The sequence below is a fragment of the Gymnoscopelus braueri genome (assembly GCF_963280865.1).
Source record: "Gymnoscopelus braueri genome assembly, chromosome: 1".
Taxonomy (NCBI): domain Eukaryota; kingdom Metazoa; phylum Chordata; class Actinopteri; order Myctophiformes; family Myctophidae; genus Gymnoscopelus; species Gymnoscopelus braueri.
Window position 1 is genome coordinate 19,662,479 of NC_137603.1, and position 14,603 is coordinate 19,677,081.

Sequence of the window (14,603 nt, forward strand, 5' to 3'; positions counted from 1 at the left end):
AAATACACTCTATGTATGAGAGCCAGTACAAAAAAAGTATGCTTTTATCATGATTGTTAGCCAAAATGGCATACTTTCTTGGCTGCCCCCTTGTGTCCACATCAGAGTATTGTGTCACCATTAATTCCCAAGGGAACTGCCACTGATCTTAATGCTGAATTTCTCTGAAGAACCTTAATTCAATGGCTGAAATAATAATAATAATAATAATACAACAACAACAAAAACAACAACAACAACAATCAAAATCTCATTAGCTTTCATCAAGACTATAATGAGAAATGCAATGAGCAAACAAATCAGCCATTAACATTAACAGGTAAATAAAAGTAGACTACATGATTTTAAAATAGCTAATAATGGAGAATCCGACTTTATGCCTTAATGAGAGGTTAATACAGGGGAAATAGGGTGCTGTGACAACCCAACATGCCAACTATAAATTGGCATTAGAATGGAATGACACAACATAATGTTCTTCTTCATGCAAGTTTGAAATGAAGAAAAGGAAGTTCTCACATACTCACTTCAAGTGAAATTTATAGTTAACTTTTAACAACACGTGTCCTTCACAGAAAAATATACAAGGCCCATATGTAATCTTGACAAGACATGGGGCATGAGTGTACAGTGTGTGTGTGTGTGTGTGTGTGTGTGTGTGTGTGTGTGTGTGTGTGTGTGTGTGTGTGTGTGTGTGTGTGTGTGTGTGTGTGTGTGTGTGTGTGTGTGTGTGTGCGTGAGTGCATGCGTGCGTGCGTGTGTGCGTGCGTGCGTGTGTGCGTGTGTGCGTGTGTTGGTAATATGGCAGACTGAAGTGTATGACCAATGTTGACTGTGAATAAGTCCATGTGTATTTGTTGTTTACATTCAGTACATTCTGTACATTCAAGCAATGAGACACATGTTGTTTCGAGTGTGTGGGACTGAAAAATATGCCCTTGTAATACACTAAATGTGGACTCAAATAAAGAAATTGTGTGTGTGTGTGTGTGTGTGTGTGTGTGTGTGTGTGTGTGTGTGTGTGTGTGTGTGTGTGTGTGTGTGTGTGTGTGTGTGTGTGTTTCCCCACTGATATTTATTTAGATCCAAAACTCACTCAGTCATTATTATTGGTGTAGGCTACCAACAGTGAAGCAGTCACAAATCAAATCCTTATATCCCATTGAAAAGGAAATATTTTAAACCCTCTGGAAAATATATTGAGTTGAGTTGAATCAACTGTCTTGCTTTCTCTTTCTAGCAGTAGTAATGCTGATTCCTGTGTCATAACAAAACTACTTCTCCCGTTGGCACGTCATATTGGCCATCTCAGATAACAGTTGGCCTCTGACACGCCCCCTAACAGGCCCCTTTAAAAGGACCCCAGCCTTCACATGTGTCACAATTCAAACAAGGGCAGATAGGGCACCCAGATTAGAACAGACTTGAGGATTTTTGACATTAGGCCTACAATTAGGGTACAATTAAGATACATTTTGTACCTAACCTTTGGATCAAAGACGGTCATCTGTCATAATAAGTCTTGCATCAAGGCCACATTTATTTTTTTACCCTTGTCTTCAGTGAGCCAGAAGAACGCCATGGAGTTGACAGATCTTCCTTTCCCCATCTCCCCTGCAGCAGCAGACCACGACTTAAACGACGACCTGTGTTTCAACATCAGCGACATGCAGTTTTTCGAGGACCTCGACCCGAGATTGATGCACGTGGGACTGTTAAAGTCAGAGGACCACCAACAACAACAACAACAACACCACCACCACCACCACCATGGCCCCAGCAGCGAGGAGTCCCAGGAGGACGAGCACATCAGGGCGCCCAGCGGACACCACCAGGCCGGCAGGTGTCTGCTGTGGGCCTGCAAGGCCTGCAAGAGGAAGTCCACCAACGAGGATCGTCGGAAAGCGGCCACCATGCGAGAGAGGAGACGCCTCTCCAAGGTGAACGACGCCTTCGAGAACCTGAAGAGGTGCACCTCGGCCAACCCCAACCAGAGGCTGCCCAAGGTGGACATCCTGAGGAACGCCATCGGCTACATCGAGTCTCTCCAGGCGCTGCTGCGGGGGGGCGGGCAGGAGGAGAGCTATTACCCGGGTCTGGATCACTACAGTGGGGACTCGGATTCGTCCAGTCCGCGCTCCAACTGCTCTGATGGCATGGTATGTAGATTCCATATATATTATAGATAATATTCCATTCCGTTATAGCTAGTATTGGCTTGCTTTGGTACCAAGTTGCAGTGGTGTAAAGTAACTATACATTTACTCAAGTACTGTAGGCTACTTGATATGGTATTTTTTACTTTACTGGGGTATTTCCTATTTACAGTACTTTTACTTCTACTCCACTACATCTCGGAGGACAATATTGTACTTTTACTCCACTACAATTATTTGAAAATGTTATAGTTCATATTTGTAGATTTTGATTATTATTACAAAACATACATTATACCCACTTCAGCCTTAGCCTATATTTCGGCCATTTGAATGTGCCGTGATAGATGCATTGTGAGCTTGTAGATCTGCTATTTGCAAAAGATCTTTATACATTTTATACATTTTGATATACCAATACTTTTGTAGGCTACTTTTACACAAGCAGATTTTTAATTACGGACTTTTTAACAGAGTATTTCTACATTGCAGTATTGATACTTTTACACAAGTTTAAAAAAAAATGAGTAGTTACTTTTTCCACCGCTGATTGTCCATTAATATTAATTATTTTGACGAGAGCAGACTATAGGCTACAATGAATGCGATAGAGTGTTAACAGTGTTTGTTACATTACATAGCCTAATGTTTCTTTCTTTCTCCTCATTACAGATGGACTTCAGCAGCCTTCAGAGGTGTCCAGTCAAAAATGAAAACTACTATATCAACCAAACATCTAATGGTGAGTCACGTGTGTTAATGTAGGCCTAATAGCTATGGGCACATTTTGACAGATATGTTACAGGTAGGCTATAATAGCCTAGTCCATTTCTATTGACTCTAGCTAAATGTCATTTTTAATATAGCCTTATTTAATTATCATTATAAAGTATTGCTTACTTTGATTCAGATAGTCTAGTGAATATAGATTAATTTGACCCCTCATAATTGATTCATGGTAAAGGGCTCCTTTAGTTGTAGGCTATAATAGCCTAGTCCATTTCTATTTACTCTAGCTAAATGTCATTTTTAATATAGCCTTATTTAATTATCATTATAAAGTATTGCTTACTTTGATTCAGATAGTCTAGTGAATATAGATAGGCCTACACGCTACACCCCAAAAATGTAGGCCTAACCTAAATAGAATTTAACTAATTTGCCCCCTCATAATTGATTCACGGTAAAGGGCTCGTTTAAAACATGTTGGTTATATTTCACTGCAATCAGAAAATGTTAATCTAATTATTTCCTGTTTTTTCCCCTCTTCCAGATTCCAGAAGTAAAAACTCCGTTATTTCCAGCTTGGACTGCCTCTCCAGCATTGTGGAGCGTATCACTAAGGACACGTCCACAGGCCCTGTGCTCGTAGACAGTTCAGATGACAGCGCCGGTTCGGAGTGCTCCACGGCCTCTCTGCCTCCCTCCCCGAGCAGCTGGACGGTGCCGACCCCCAGCGACCCCAAATTGACCCAAGTTTACGAAGTGCTGTGAGCCCCTAGAACCGGAATAGACCCTGAAAGTCAGACCACTGTGATTGGGTGGATGGATGGATGCGGACAGTGTTTGAAGGGGGTAGCTCAGTCATGATCCCATTCCCATGGCAAGAAGTTGACATAAACTGTAGGCTACCCTTTACCTGAAAAAGGCCAATTTCTTAATGTGGATCTTCGTTTCAAGCCTCGCCCTGTTGATAGAATAAATTATGTGAATGCAAGGCCTGTTTTTCCCATGGCCATTAGGCCTACTTGCGGTGTCTTTATATTCTATACCACTCTTCAAGTCACTATAAAGACTATACATGCCAGTTTGATGGGGAAAATGTTGGTGATTCCTGTTTGGGCAGAAATGCTATACAATGAGGACCATTCTGTAGATTTGTAAATATGAATTGATGAAATTAAGTATTGGCCTACATGGCTACTATATGGAAGGTTGTGTAAAATGTTTATTTATTCAAGACTGAGTGAATGTTATTTCAATAAAGAGTTATTTATAAATGGTTGAATTCTGTGTTGGTGATGGTTGCATCAAATAGTCTGTTAGTTGAGAACCGAGATTCCTGAAATCTTGTTCTATGTCACTCATCTTTTCAAGTTTATAGCCTATTTGTTTGCATTTGATCTTGTAATAATAGCTAATACTAATAGCATCATTACACACTATGACATCCAACCACTGTGCAGAGAGAGAAGCTGTGTGTGGTTGATAAAAGATTAGTTCATTTAGGGTTTGTGAATTTATGTGACTTTAAAGAATGGAATCAGAGATTTAACTGAATATTTCTCCATCATTCTTTTCACTTATCTATAGCTGCACACATTTGATCATATAGCATTGATATAGCCTACTGTAGGCCTATTACACTATAATAGGCTTATATAGCCTAGTTATAGGCCTGTATTGTTTTTGTTATGTTGTAGGCAAGGCAAGGCAAAGTTGAATAGCATCTTTAAACAACAGGGTTCAAAATGGTTTACACAAAACATTAGACTCAGAGCATTAAGAGAGCACAAAGAATGGAAATTTGACAATACAAATTTAATTATGTTAAAAAAGAATAAGAGACCGAAATTACAGTGCAAAAGAAAGAAAAAACAGTAAAAGTAACTAATCATGCAATAGGTTATTGGATAAAAAATAGTATTTGATAAAGTAGCATAATTACAAATTTACGTTTATGAGTTTATGTCTCAAACTTTTTTAAAATATATATTTTATTGGTGAAAAACATAGGTGGTAGCCTACAGAGAAACGAAGGTTGGTTATCAATATTGGTCAGGGAAGTAGAAAATGAATTATCCATAGGCCCCCTGACCAATATTAACATATTACCATGATTCTTTTTTACTCTTATGGGACATGACGACACAAACAGGACTGAAATTGACCAAGAACAACAAAAAACAAAAACAAACAACAAAACAAAATTGAACCTATTTCTGGGCCCAGCCCAGATACAAAAAAGAGAAAAAAAAACGCACCAAAAAGAAGAAAAACAAGCGAAACTTTAAGTTGTTGAAATTGTTTTATGTATATAGGCTAATTGCTTGTTCTGGTCAGTTTCCTTCCCAAATGCGAATGAAAAACAGTAGCCTATCTCTTATATCAAAATCAATTCCCATAATGTAGGCCTATTATATTATGTCAAGGAGGCTGCTGCTAATCTGTCATTGCCTGATGACCGATAAGCAACAGCTTGTCATATGCTACCAGTGGTGTAAAGTAACTACATTTACTCAAGTAGGCCTACTGTAGCCTATACTTATAACACTTTTGAGATATATATTTTTTTACTTTACTGGAGTATTTCCAATTTTCAGTATACTTGTACTCACTACAATTATTTCACTACAATTACTTGAAAACTTAGCACTAGTTACTTTGTAGAAATGTATTATTATTACAACATAATAATAATAATAATAATAATAATAATAATAATAATAATAATAATAATAATAATAATAATAATAATGATAATAATAATGACCTAATAATAACCACCTCAACCCTATATACATTTTGGCCATTTGAAAATAGCCGATCTACAAGCTCACAATGCATGCCATGCAGCATGTGAGCTTTATAGATCTGTTATTTTCAACAACAACAAAATACAATACAATTTATACATTTGAAAACTTGTGAAATGGGACATTCTGCATGCAAGTCCTCTTCGTCCCCTATGGGACATAAAGCTTCAATGAGCGCTCTCCATTGCATTCGGTCGCTGGCAGCATGTTGCGCCTGCCAGCGCCTCTCCCCCCATGACAGGTTCATCTGTTCCAGCTCTTGTGTCTCAGTTATGCGCCAGGTGGTTTTGGGCCTCCCAGGTTTTCTTTTGCCTGGTGGTGGCATTCTGCATAATGAGTAGCCTACTTTCTACTTTTGGTAGCTACTTTAGGTACAGTTTGATACCGATACTTTTGTACTTTTACTCAATTTGAAATGTTTTTGTTTTTTTTACTAGTAACAGTAAGTATTTCTACATTGCTGTATTGATACTTTTACTTAAGTAAAACATTTGAGTAGGCCTACTTTTTCCATCACTGTGGGCTACTTCGTAAAGCTGGCGACGAAAATGTTGCGCAGATATAGGCCTACACACTGCAAGAGTAGCTACGTTTTAACACCTTGTCCTTGGACATGCCTAGGCATGCAGGCCAAACAAGCGGTGGCTTCAAGTAGGCCTACAGTAGCTGTGAGTGACCTGCAAAACGGGGCAAACGCCAGTGAAAGTGACCTGAAGTGGGCCACTCAGGGCCGTATAGGACTTTGTCTTCCAGGCATGATATGGTGAAACTAACACAAAGTTTTCAATCACTGGATATGCGACCATGCCATGAAAAAAACTAACGAAAAAAGAACGTGGCCATGTCCTACACAGTAGCCTAAATACTCAAACGACCTGCATCAGTGACTGTGCTGAATTTCTAAGTAGACCACCCACTACCACTGGTGTTTCTTTGACTTGCACTCACAGGGAAGCTCTTTTGGTGCTATTTATAACACTATCTTGGGTGCTACCATTTAGAGGCGCCAATAAACTGAAGAATAACCATTAGAGGTGCGAAAACTAAGCAGAATAACCAACAGAGAACCTTTAACCACACACACCGATATCCCAGTCAACCGAGTGAATGCAAAAACAGCAACAAACGTTGGACAATTAGCACCGAGGTGAGTTTTCATTTGAAATGGAATTAGGTCATTTGTGTATTTATAAAGTCATCCACTTAGGGGAGACGGAGATCAGAGAGAAGAGAAGAGAAGAGAAGAGAAGAGAAGAGAAGAGAAGAGAAGAGAAGAGAAGAGAAGAGAAGAGAAGAGAAGAGAAGAGAAGAGAAGAGAAGAAGCTGTTAAATAATCAAGATATATAGGAAAGATTAAAGATTACATCAATGTCCAATGGACAATATCAGACTAAATGTGCATCTGAATTGAGCAAACAAATTATTTCATTATTTATTTGATTAATTTCCACTTAGTCTCGACTTGTTCCCTGAAAAATGAAGAATAAACTGATATAAGATGTGTACATTTGACTTTTACATTGATTATGACCGTGGCCACTGATAGCTGGGAAGGAATATGTCAAAAATCATAAAGATAGTGCAAGATAGTGATTTTTGGCATGGTGTGTTACTGTAGGTATGGGCATAAGATTTTCAAAAAGCACCGCAAACGAGTTGGGCACGCCCTCTAGTGGTCAGTTTGCAATAACTCCAATATTAGGTCAGTATATGGTTGAAATCCCAAATAATTGATAGAAAATATTTTTTCAATGGATTCTGTTACTATTGGGCATGCTAATAGCATACTAAAATCTAGGAAAATCGAACTTTTGGAAAGGCATAATTTTCAAGATGGTGTCCACGATGGCTGCTTGGCTATAAACTGGGAGGGAATATGTCAAAATCATAACAATTGTGCACTTGGTAACTAGTTTTAGATTTTTGGCATGGTGTTAGGTAGCCTATGGGCATAAGGTTTTCAAAAACCATCCCAAACCAGTTGGACTTGCCCCCTAGTGATCGTTTTGCAATAATTCCAATATTAGATAGTCAGTCAGTGGTTGAAACCCAAAATAATTGCTGTGAAACTTTGCAGCACATTCCTAGGCCAAGAAGGAAATGCCACACTACATTTTTTAAATTGGCCTCATGGTGGCGCTATAACAGGCAGATTCACGTTTTGGCCTATCCACAAGTTTCCTATGGAGTTTGCTGAGTAAAAGGTGGTGTGTGAATTATGGTCATCACTTCCTGTTGTCAGTCATTCAATTAATTTGAGGGATCAAATCAGTCAACAATAATAATGTGGGAACACAAGCAACCTGACAGAAATAAGAAAGAGTCATATTAGTCTGCCTACTTACTTACCAGTGTAGTGGTGATTTCTTAACTGGTGGGAGGCTAATTTAATGACGTATCTCGCCCGGGTCAAATCCGGCGACCTTGGAACGGTCGCCATAGGTATTCCTAAACGTAACCTCAGTAAAACTATGCCTAAACCTAACATTATTCCTAAATGTAACCTCAGGAAAACTATGCCTAAACCTAACCTTATTCCTAAATGTAACCTCAGTAAAACTATGCCTAAACCTAACATTATTCCTAAATGTAACCTCAGTAAAACTATGCCTAAACCTAACATTATTCCTAAATGTAACCTCAGTAAAACTATGCCTAAACCTAACATTATTCCTAAATGTAACCTCAGTAAAACTATGCCTAAACCTAACATTATTCCTAAATGTAACCTCAGTAAAACTATGCCTAAACCTAACATTATTCCTAAATGTAACCTCAGTAAAACTATGCCTAAACCTAACATTATTCCTAAATGCAACCTCAGTAAAACTATGCCTAAACCTAACCTTATTCCTAAATGTAACCTCATTAAAACTATTCCTAAACCTACAGTAACCTTATTCCTAAATGCAACCTCAGTAAAACTATGCCTATAACATTATTCCTAAACTTAACCTCAGTAAACTACTACTACTACTACTACTAATAATAATAATAATAATAATAATAATAATAATAATAATAATAATAATAATAATAATAATAATAATAATAATGTGTAATTAAAACACTGAAGTTTTGGAAAGGTGTGTAGTGAACATAAATTCTGCACAAATCTCCACAATAACCCCTGACTACTGCCCCATTGAGATGAGATGAGTCAAACATACACATCATTTGGGCTGAATAGGGATTTTATTATGCTGCGGAGAGCAGAGTTGCAGTGCCAGAACGTCACATTGTATTTACAAAACAATGGTCAACAATGGTCCGGTGTTGGGGGACACACAAGAAATCGTCCAATTTCCTTGCAATAGCCTATCATTTAACATAAGAAATAAGACTGTAAGACGTCCAGTGGTTGGCGGGCTCTGGGTTGCTGGTTGGAGGCCAGGGCAAGGCACCTCTTGCTGGTGGTGGTGATCAGCAGCAAGGGGCCGCTCACTTCCTGCGACGGGTATGAGCTCCCTTCTTGCTGCTGCAAAGTGTCAATAGCACATACAGATTGTCAGTGGTGTTGTTAAAACACTGTTCAGTGTCACACAAAACTCAATAGATAGATAGATGGATAGATGGATAGATGGATAGATGGATAGATGGATAGATGGATAGATGGATAGATGGATAGATGGATAGATTCCTCTTTGATGGAGAGAAGGAGGAGATGGGGGGAGGGGGGAGAAGGGGGAGGTTGGAAGACGGAAAGAGGGGAGAAGTGGAGGAGGATGGAAGGAGTGGTGGGGAAGGGTTGAGGAAGGTGTTGCCATGGGTGAAGTGATAGTGTGGGGACTTACTGCTTATGTAGCTCGTCAATTCGGTTTCTGAGCGAGATGACCTGAGAACATGAGACAGACAGACATTTGAAAAACAGACAGGGAATTCGTTGCTTGAATATGGGACTCAGTATGCAGCATAATCCAGTGTTCATTTAAGGTAAATCTTCTTTGTAAAACATTTTAAACATTACAATTCTATTTGTCTGATATTGTCATGTTTTGTCTAAAGCTTGTTTAATTATACTAGAGGTTCGGGCAGCCCTCACATCCCGGGCCGCTACTAAATCCCTAATTGTCTGTGCAAGACATGAAATTAATGTAGTATCTGTAAATATATGTCTAACAATCTGCTGAATGGCACTGTCAACAGCATTTTAAATATCTCTTTATTTTAGTTACCAAATATCTAAAAGGCTAAGAAATTTCAAACAGAATTAGGAATATATGCTCATCCAGGAAATGTAAAGAATGAAAGACCAGAATTGTGATTTACTTAGGAATTAACATGAAAAGTGTGTAGAGTATTATGCTTTCTTGCATGCAGCATTTAGTTAGTTACTGACCTCATATCGCTGCCTGTTAAGTTTCTCAAGGTTGTCAAATTTGTCTGCCTCCAAGTTATGCATCCAGTTCCACAGTTCCTGGGCCTTCTCCCTGAGAATGGCAGATAAAATGTCAACAAATATATACCAACATATATACCAATTCCACACCAATTGTATTCTTCTTTGTCTTAATTAACTTTGCAAATGTAGCCTAATGAACACATAATAATTGTTGTCAAATCTGTGGGTCACCTAAGCTTGTCATCACTGAGACCGTCAACGTTTTCGATTGTTTTGCATTTCTCCGCCAAGACCTTCCTCTTCTTCTCTCTCTCTGTGACCTTCTTTCCTCTCTTCGCCTCCGCCTTGAACAGAAGAAGGATCAGAAACACCCAGGCTTGTTTGGTTTATCTCCAGGTAAAAAGGTGTATTTAAACACACGCACGCACACACACACACACACACACACACACACACACACACACACACACACACACACACACACACACACACACACACACACAGGCTATAGGAACATATTCAACTTGCGCAATTTGCACCACTCTGGTCATCGACTTAACAGTGAGCCACTAAAACATTGTAGACTTCTTGCTGTTTCTCATTGACACCGTCTCCTTCTCAGCTATTGCCTGTCAATGAATAGCAAGCAAGAGCTATTTTTTCATCATACCTTCTGCAGGCCACTGTAGCCACCCATGCCACCCATGTTGGTTAGAGCGGACTTCTTCTTAACGTCATCCTCAAATTTCCTGTGGGCATCTGCATCCTCCTTTCTCTGCCTCTCAGCCTGTCAAAGGAACAATCAAAATGTAACCAAATCATCAAGGAGATTACATTTTCAGTATTATACTGTACACTCCAGGTATCCAAACCACACAGGTGTAAAAACGTGTAAAAGATTGACCCATAAATGTAAATCTTTACAAAACTCAGTATATCTATATTTTAATTTGAATTGATTGACTCATAATTTATGGTGTTTTTGTGATGTTTTTACCTCGTTGTATCTTACAGTAGGCTACTTTTCTTACTCTGTATCTGTACCTTAACTGCTGTGCCGCCTCTGGAGACTGAATTTCCCCCGAGGGATCAATAAAGGTCTGTCTGTCTGTCTGTCTGTCTGTCTGTCTGTCTGTCTGTCTGTTTGTCTGTCTGTCTGTCCGTCTAGATAATGAGTCAGATGGGATAAATCTTTTCTGGAATGTATATCTGACATAAAGAAAATCTGTAATCTGTCGAATGATGAGTAGTAGGTCTGCCTCTTTGTAGAGCAGATTGCATCTGCTAAAAAGATGCCCTGATGAAGATGCATTGTGGGTATTTCAAGAGAGATTATATTCATTTCATGCTCATACATACAGTATGTGCATTGAAATGTTGTTTTAAAGTTGCAACCTCAATATACTCCAAACTAAAACATGTTGTTGCACATGTACTATGAATGGAATCTCAGAAAAACAAACAGAGTCTGTTTATGAGTGCTGGAAAGAGACTTGCATATTGGAACTTAAAGCCCTAATTCCCAGTGAGTGGTGGCACAGGAAATTACATACCTCACGTTTGTTCTCGCGTTCTTTGGCCTGTTCAGCACGAACCCTCTGAATTTCAGCACGCTCAGCCCTGCGTTTCTCCTAAACAAAGTACAGTAAGGCATTCTTTAATATCGCTTGGGGCTAAATATGAGGTATGTCATTATGTGAGAATACTGCAAAAATGTCACAAAAAAACAAATTCGCTTTTGTACTTATATGAAATACTGGTTAATGAAAAAATGCTTATTTTAAAATGCTTTAAAATGTGGTTAATTTGGCTGATTTAGATTTAGAGTAATTTAGATGTGATCGTATGCCCTTCAGGAGAAATAGCTTGGATAGTTTCTGTGTATAAATACTAAATAAAGTTAATCAACTCCATGTTTCTAGCCTTACAAAAACAGTTTGAGAAGAATCTTATCTCACAATTCTGTCTTTGAGACTAATAAGTTCCTCTTCTTCCTTCTTTCTGTTCTCAAAGTGAACATCTATCAGCCCCTGCAGTTCATTCAGGTCCTTGTTCTGACGTTTCTTGTGGATGTCCTGCAGGAAGCCAAAAGAAGGCCGTAGTCAGTCAGAGACAGTTCAAATCAACATGCTGGTGGTCCAAGGGGTACGTACTGTTAGCAGTGTCAGTGTACACCGCGGGATAGTCCCCAGTGGTGCATAACGGAAAAGCTAAGGCATTCCATCTTCAGGTGAAACAATTTTTATTTCTTTAAGCAAGGCAAACACATTTTTGAATGAAATAAAAACACAACCTGTACCCACATTATAGAAGTTAAACATAGAATTTTCAGTGCAAGTGGGATAGGGGCTTAAATCTAATTGCTCGTCTGTGGCAATTAACTGTCAAGGTGGCAAAGGTGAGAGACTCCCATGGTTGCCCCAGTCAGGGTCCCTGTACCTAAGGCTACCAGGTATGAAAAAGCTACAGGTACAAAAAAAGAGACTTACGTCAAAGTCGACTTTCTCACCATCAGGGATCTTAGGTTGACTTGGTCTATAGAACAGTAAGAAAACAAAAATAGTTTAATTCTTATGGTGAACATTGTTTAATAATAATAATAATAATAATATTAATAATGATAATTATAATAATAATACAAGATATAGAGTTTAATAATGTTGTTTCATATCGATAGTAAGGTGCCGTTTGTGAACAAATCACAATGCGTTGTTCAGTGTGTGACAACCCTCGGCCATGCCTACATGACCTGCACTTTGCCTGACATTTCTCTCTGTTTCCTTAAGACAGGTATACTGTACTATGTGTTCATTGTCTGCAGCTGTGTACAGGCATTTAAGGCTATGTTCAACGATGTGCAATGGCAGGGGAGTGGTCAACACATGACGAGGCGTCAAACAAGTCAAAGTTCAACCAAGTCGAACTCCACGTGAAGTGATTTTGCAATGCAGCCAGAAGTTCCACCCCTGTTTCTGTCGTCATGCATGTGTGACCGTACACTAAATAGGCCAAGGCTGTGTGTGTCTCTCTCTCTCTCTCTCTCTCTCTCTCTCTCTCTCTCTCTCTCTCTCTCTCTCTCTCTCTCTCTCTCTCGTGTGTTCTACACCTCATTGGCCAAAAAAAAAGAAGAACAAAAAAAGTTTGTAAATTAGTGTTTGATCCATCCTGTTGTTACTGTAGCCTACTAGTGGCATTGTATCTTATATAATTGGGAAGTTTCCTTTACACTAATGTCCCATTTGTAATCATCCTGGATTTGTAGGATGAGCAGCACAGCTGATTATGTGGGGGGATCCCACATGTGAAATGTGCCAAATTGCCCAGCCAAAGTAAAATAGTGTATTCCCCCGGTGGTACTGACTCGATTGGCATCTGATTGTCGGCAGACATGGTGTACGTGCCAGAGTAGCCTAACACCAAATGCGACCACATTGTCATTGGCTGACTTCCAACGAATCCTGGTTGAGGAATGGAATGCCATCCCATAGCGGTATGTGACCATGGCTGGTGATGAGCAGGACTGCATGGTGCGAAGCTGTTATATAGCTGCGTATAGTTCTTCCACCCACTACTGAGAGCCCCAACTAAGCCCTAATACGGTAAGATACAATGCCTCTAGTTCAGTAGTGGAAAAAGTACTCAAATGTTTTGCTTAAGTAAAAGTATCAATACTGCAATGTAGAAGTACTCTGTTACAAGTAAAAGTCCGGAAAAAGTACAAAAGTATTGGTATCAAAATGTACTTAAAGTACCAAAAGTAAAAGTACTAAAATGTTTGAAAATAGCAGATCTACAAGCTCACAATGCGTCGCGATGCGACGCGTTGTGAGCTTGTAGATCGGCTATTTTCTAATAGCCAAGGTATAAAATAGGGCTAAAGTGGTTAATGTATGTTTTATAACGTAATAATTTATATCTACAAAGTAACTAGTAACTAAAATGTTCAAATAATTGTTGTGGAGTAAAAGTACAATATTTGTCTCTGAGATGTAGTGGAGTAGAAGTAAAAGTATAGACAATTGGAAATACTTCAGTAAAGTAAAAGTATCTCAAAATTGTACTTAAGTACAGTACTTGAGTAAATGTACTTATTTACTTTACACCACTGCCTTTAGTTCAATAATGATATGATTGAGCAAACACAAATTTCCAAACTTTTGAGTTTGAGTTTTAAGTCCAAAGGTTCTTCACAAAAACATTGTTGGAGTAAATGAGATTTAGCTGAAAAGAAGAAGGCAAAGCTTTTACATGCATATATTTTTAAAATAGCCAATCTACAAGCTCACAACACGTCGCATCGCGACGCATTGTGAGCTTGTAGATCTGCTATTTTCAAACATTTTAGTACTTTTACTTTAAGTACATTTTGATACCAATATGTTTGTACATTTTTTAATTCTGGACTTTTACTTGTAACAGAGTACTTCTGCATTGCAGTATTGATACTTTTACTTAAGTAAAACATTTGAGTACTTTTTCCACCGCTGAAAGAACTATACACATTATCACATTGACATTTGGAGCAACTTGCACTTACTTGAACTTTGGCTTCTCCTCTGTTCATTTGGT

The 14,603-nt window shown here is 38.7% G+C and overlaps 2 protein-coding genes across 5 annotated transcripts in view; one reads left to right on the top strand and one right to left on the bottom strand.

The window, feature by feature from the left end:
* The first annotated feature begins 1,400 nt into the window (after nucleotides 1-1,400).
* LOC308084946 (myoblast determination protein 1 homolog 1-like) lies at nucleotides 1,401-4,164 on the top strand. Of its 2 annotated transcripts, none has more exons than XM_080427941.1 (3): nucleotides 1,401-2,159; nucleotides 2,829-2,902; nucleotides 3,437-4,164. In XM_080427941.1, exons 1-3 carry the CDS (start codon nucleotides 1,581-1,583, stop codon nucleotides 3,648-3,650), a joined length of 867 nt encoding a protein of 288 aa, XP_080284067.1. In that variant the 5' UTR covers nucleotides 1,401-1,580; the 3' UTR covers nucleotides 3,651-4,164. The 2 variants fall into 2 exon arrangements, with proteins under 2 accessions (XP_080284067.1, XP_080284066.1); XM_080427940.1 differs by having other exon boundaries at nucleotides 2,829-2,898; nucleotides 3,430-4,164.
* A 4,704-nt stretch (nucleotides 4,165-8,868) lies between these two features.
* The window catches only part of LOC308093314 (troponin T, fast skeletal muscle-like), an 11,740-nt gene continuing 6,005 nt past the window's right edge, over nucleotides 8,869-14,603 (bottom strand). For all 3 annotated transcript variants that reach the window (XM_080439645.1, XM_080439646.1, XM_080439647.1), the window contains 9 exons: nucleotides 14,572-14,590; nucleotides 12,524-12,569; nucleotides 11,993-12,109; nucleotides 11,588-11,665; nucleotides 10,705-10,821; nucleotides 10,266-10,378; nucleotides 10,032-10,122; nucleotides 9,487-9,527; nucleotides 8,869-9,170 (listed from right to left, as the gene is read on the bottom strand). In XM_080439645.1, the coding sequence (XP_080295771.1) occupies nucleotides 9,134-9,170; nucleotides 9,487-9,527; nucleotides 10,032-10,122; nucleotides 10,266-10,378; nucleotides 10,705-10,821; nucleotides 11,588-11,665; nucleotides 11,993-12,109; nucleotides 12,524-12,569; nucleotides 14,572-14,590 (659 nt within the window). In that variant the 3' untranslated portion in view covers nucleotides 8,869-9,133. The remainder of the gene's footprint in view (nucleotides 9,171-9,486; nucleotides 9,528-10,031; nucleotides 10,123-10,265; nucleotides 10,379-10,704; nucleotides 10,822-11,587; nucleotides 11,666-11,992; nucleotides 12,110-12,523; nucleotides 12,570-14,571; nucleotides 14,591-14,603) is intronic.

Bases quoted from the DNA above. Each gene is read 5' to 3' on its own strand.
- LOC308084946 (XM_080427940.1), top strand. From the start codon at position 1,581: ATGGAGTTGACAGATCTTCCTTTCCCCATCTCCCCTGCAGCAGCAGAC. The intron at 2,160-2,828 runs GTATGTAGATTC...TCCTCATTACAG, and splicing joins CCAACTGCTCTGATGGCATG to ATGGACTTCAGCAGCCTTCA. The intron at 2,899-3,429 runs GTGAGTCACGTG...CCCCTCTTCCAG, and splicing joins TATCAACCAAACATCTAATG to ATTCCAGAAGTAAAAACTCC.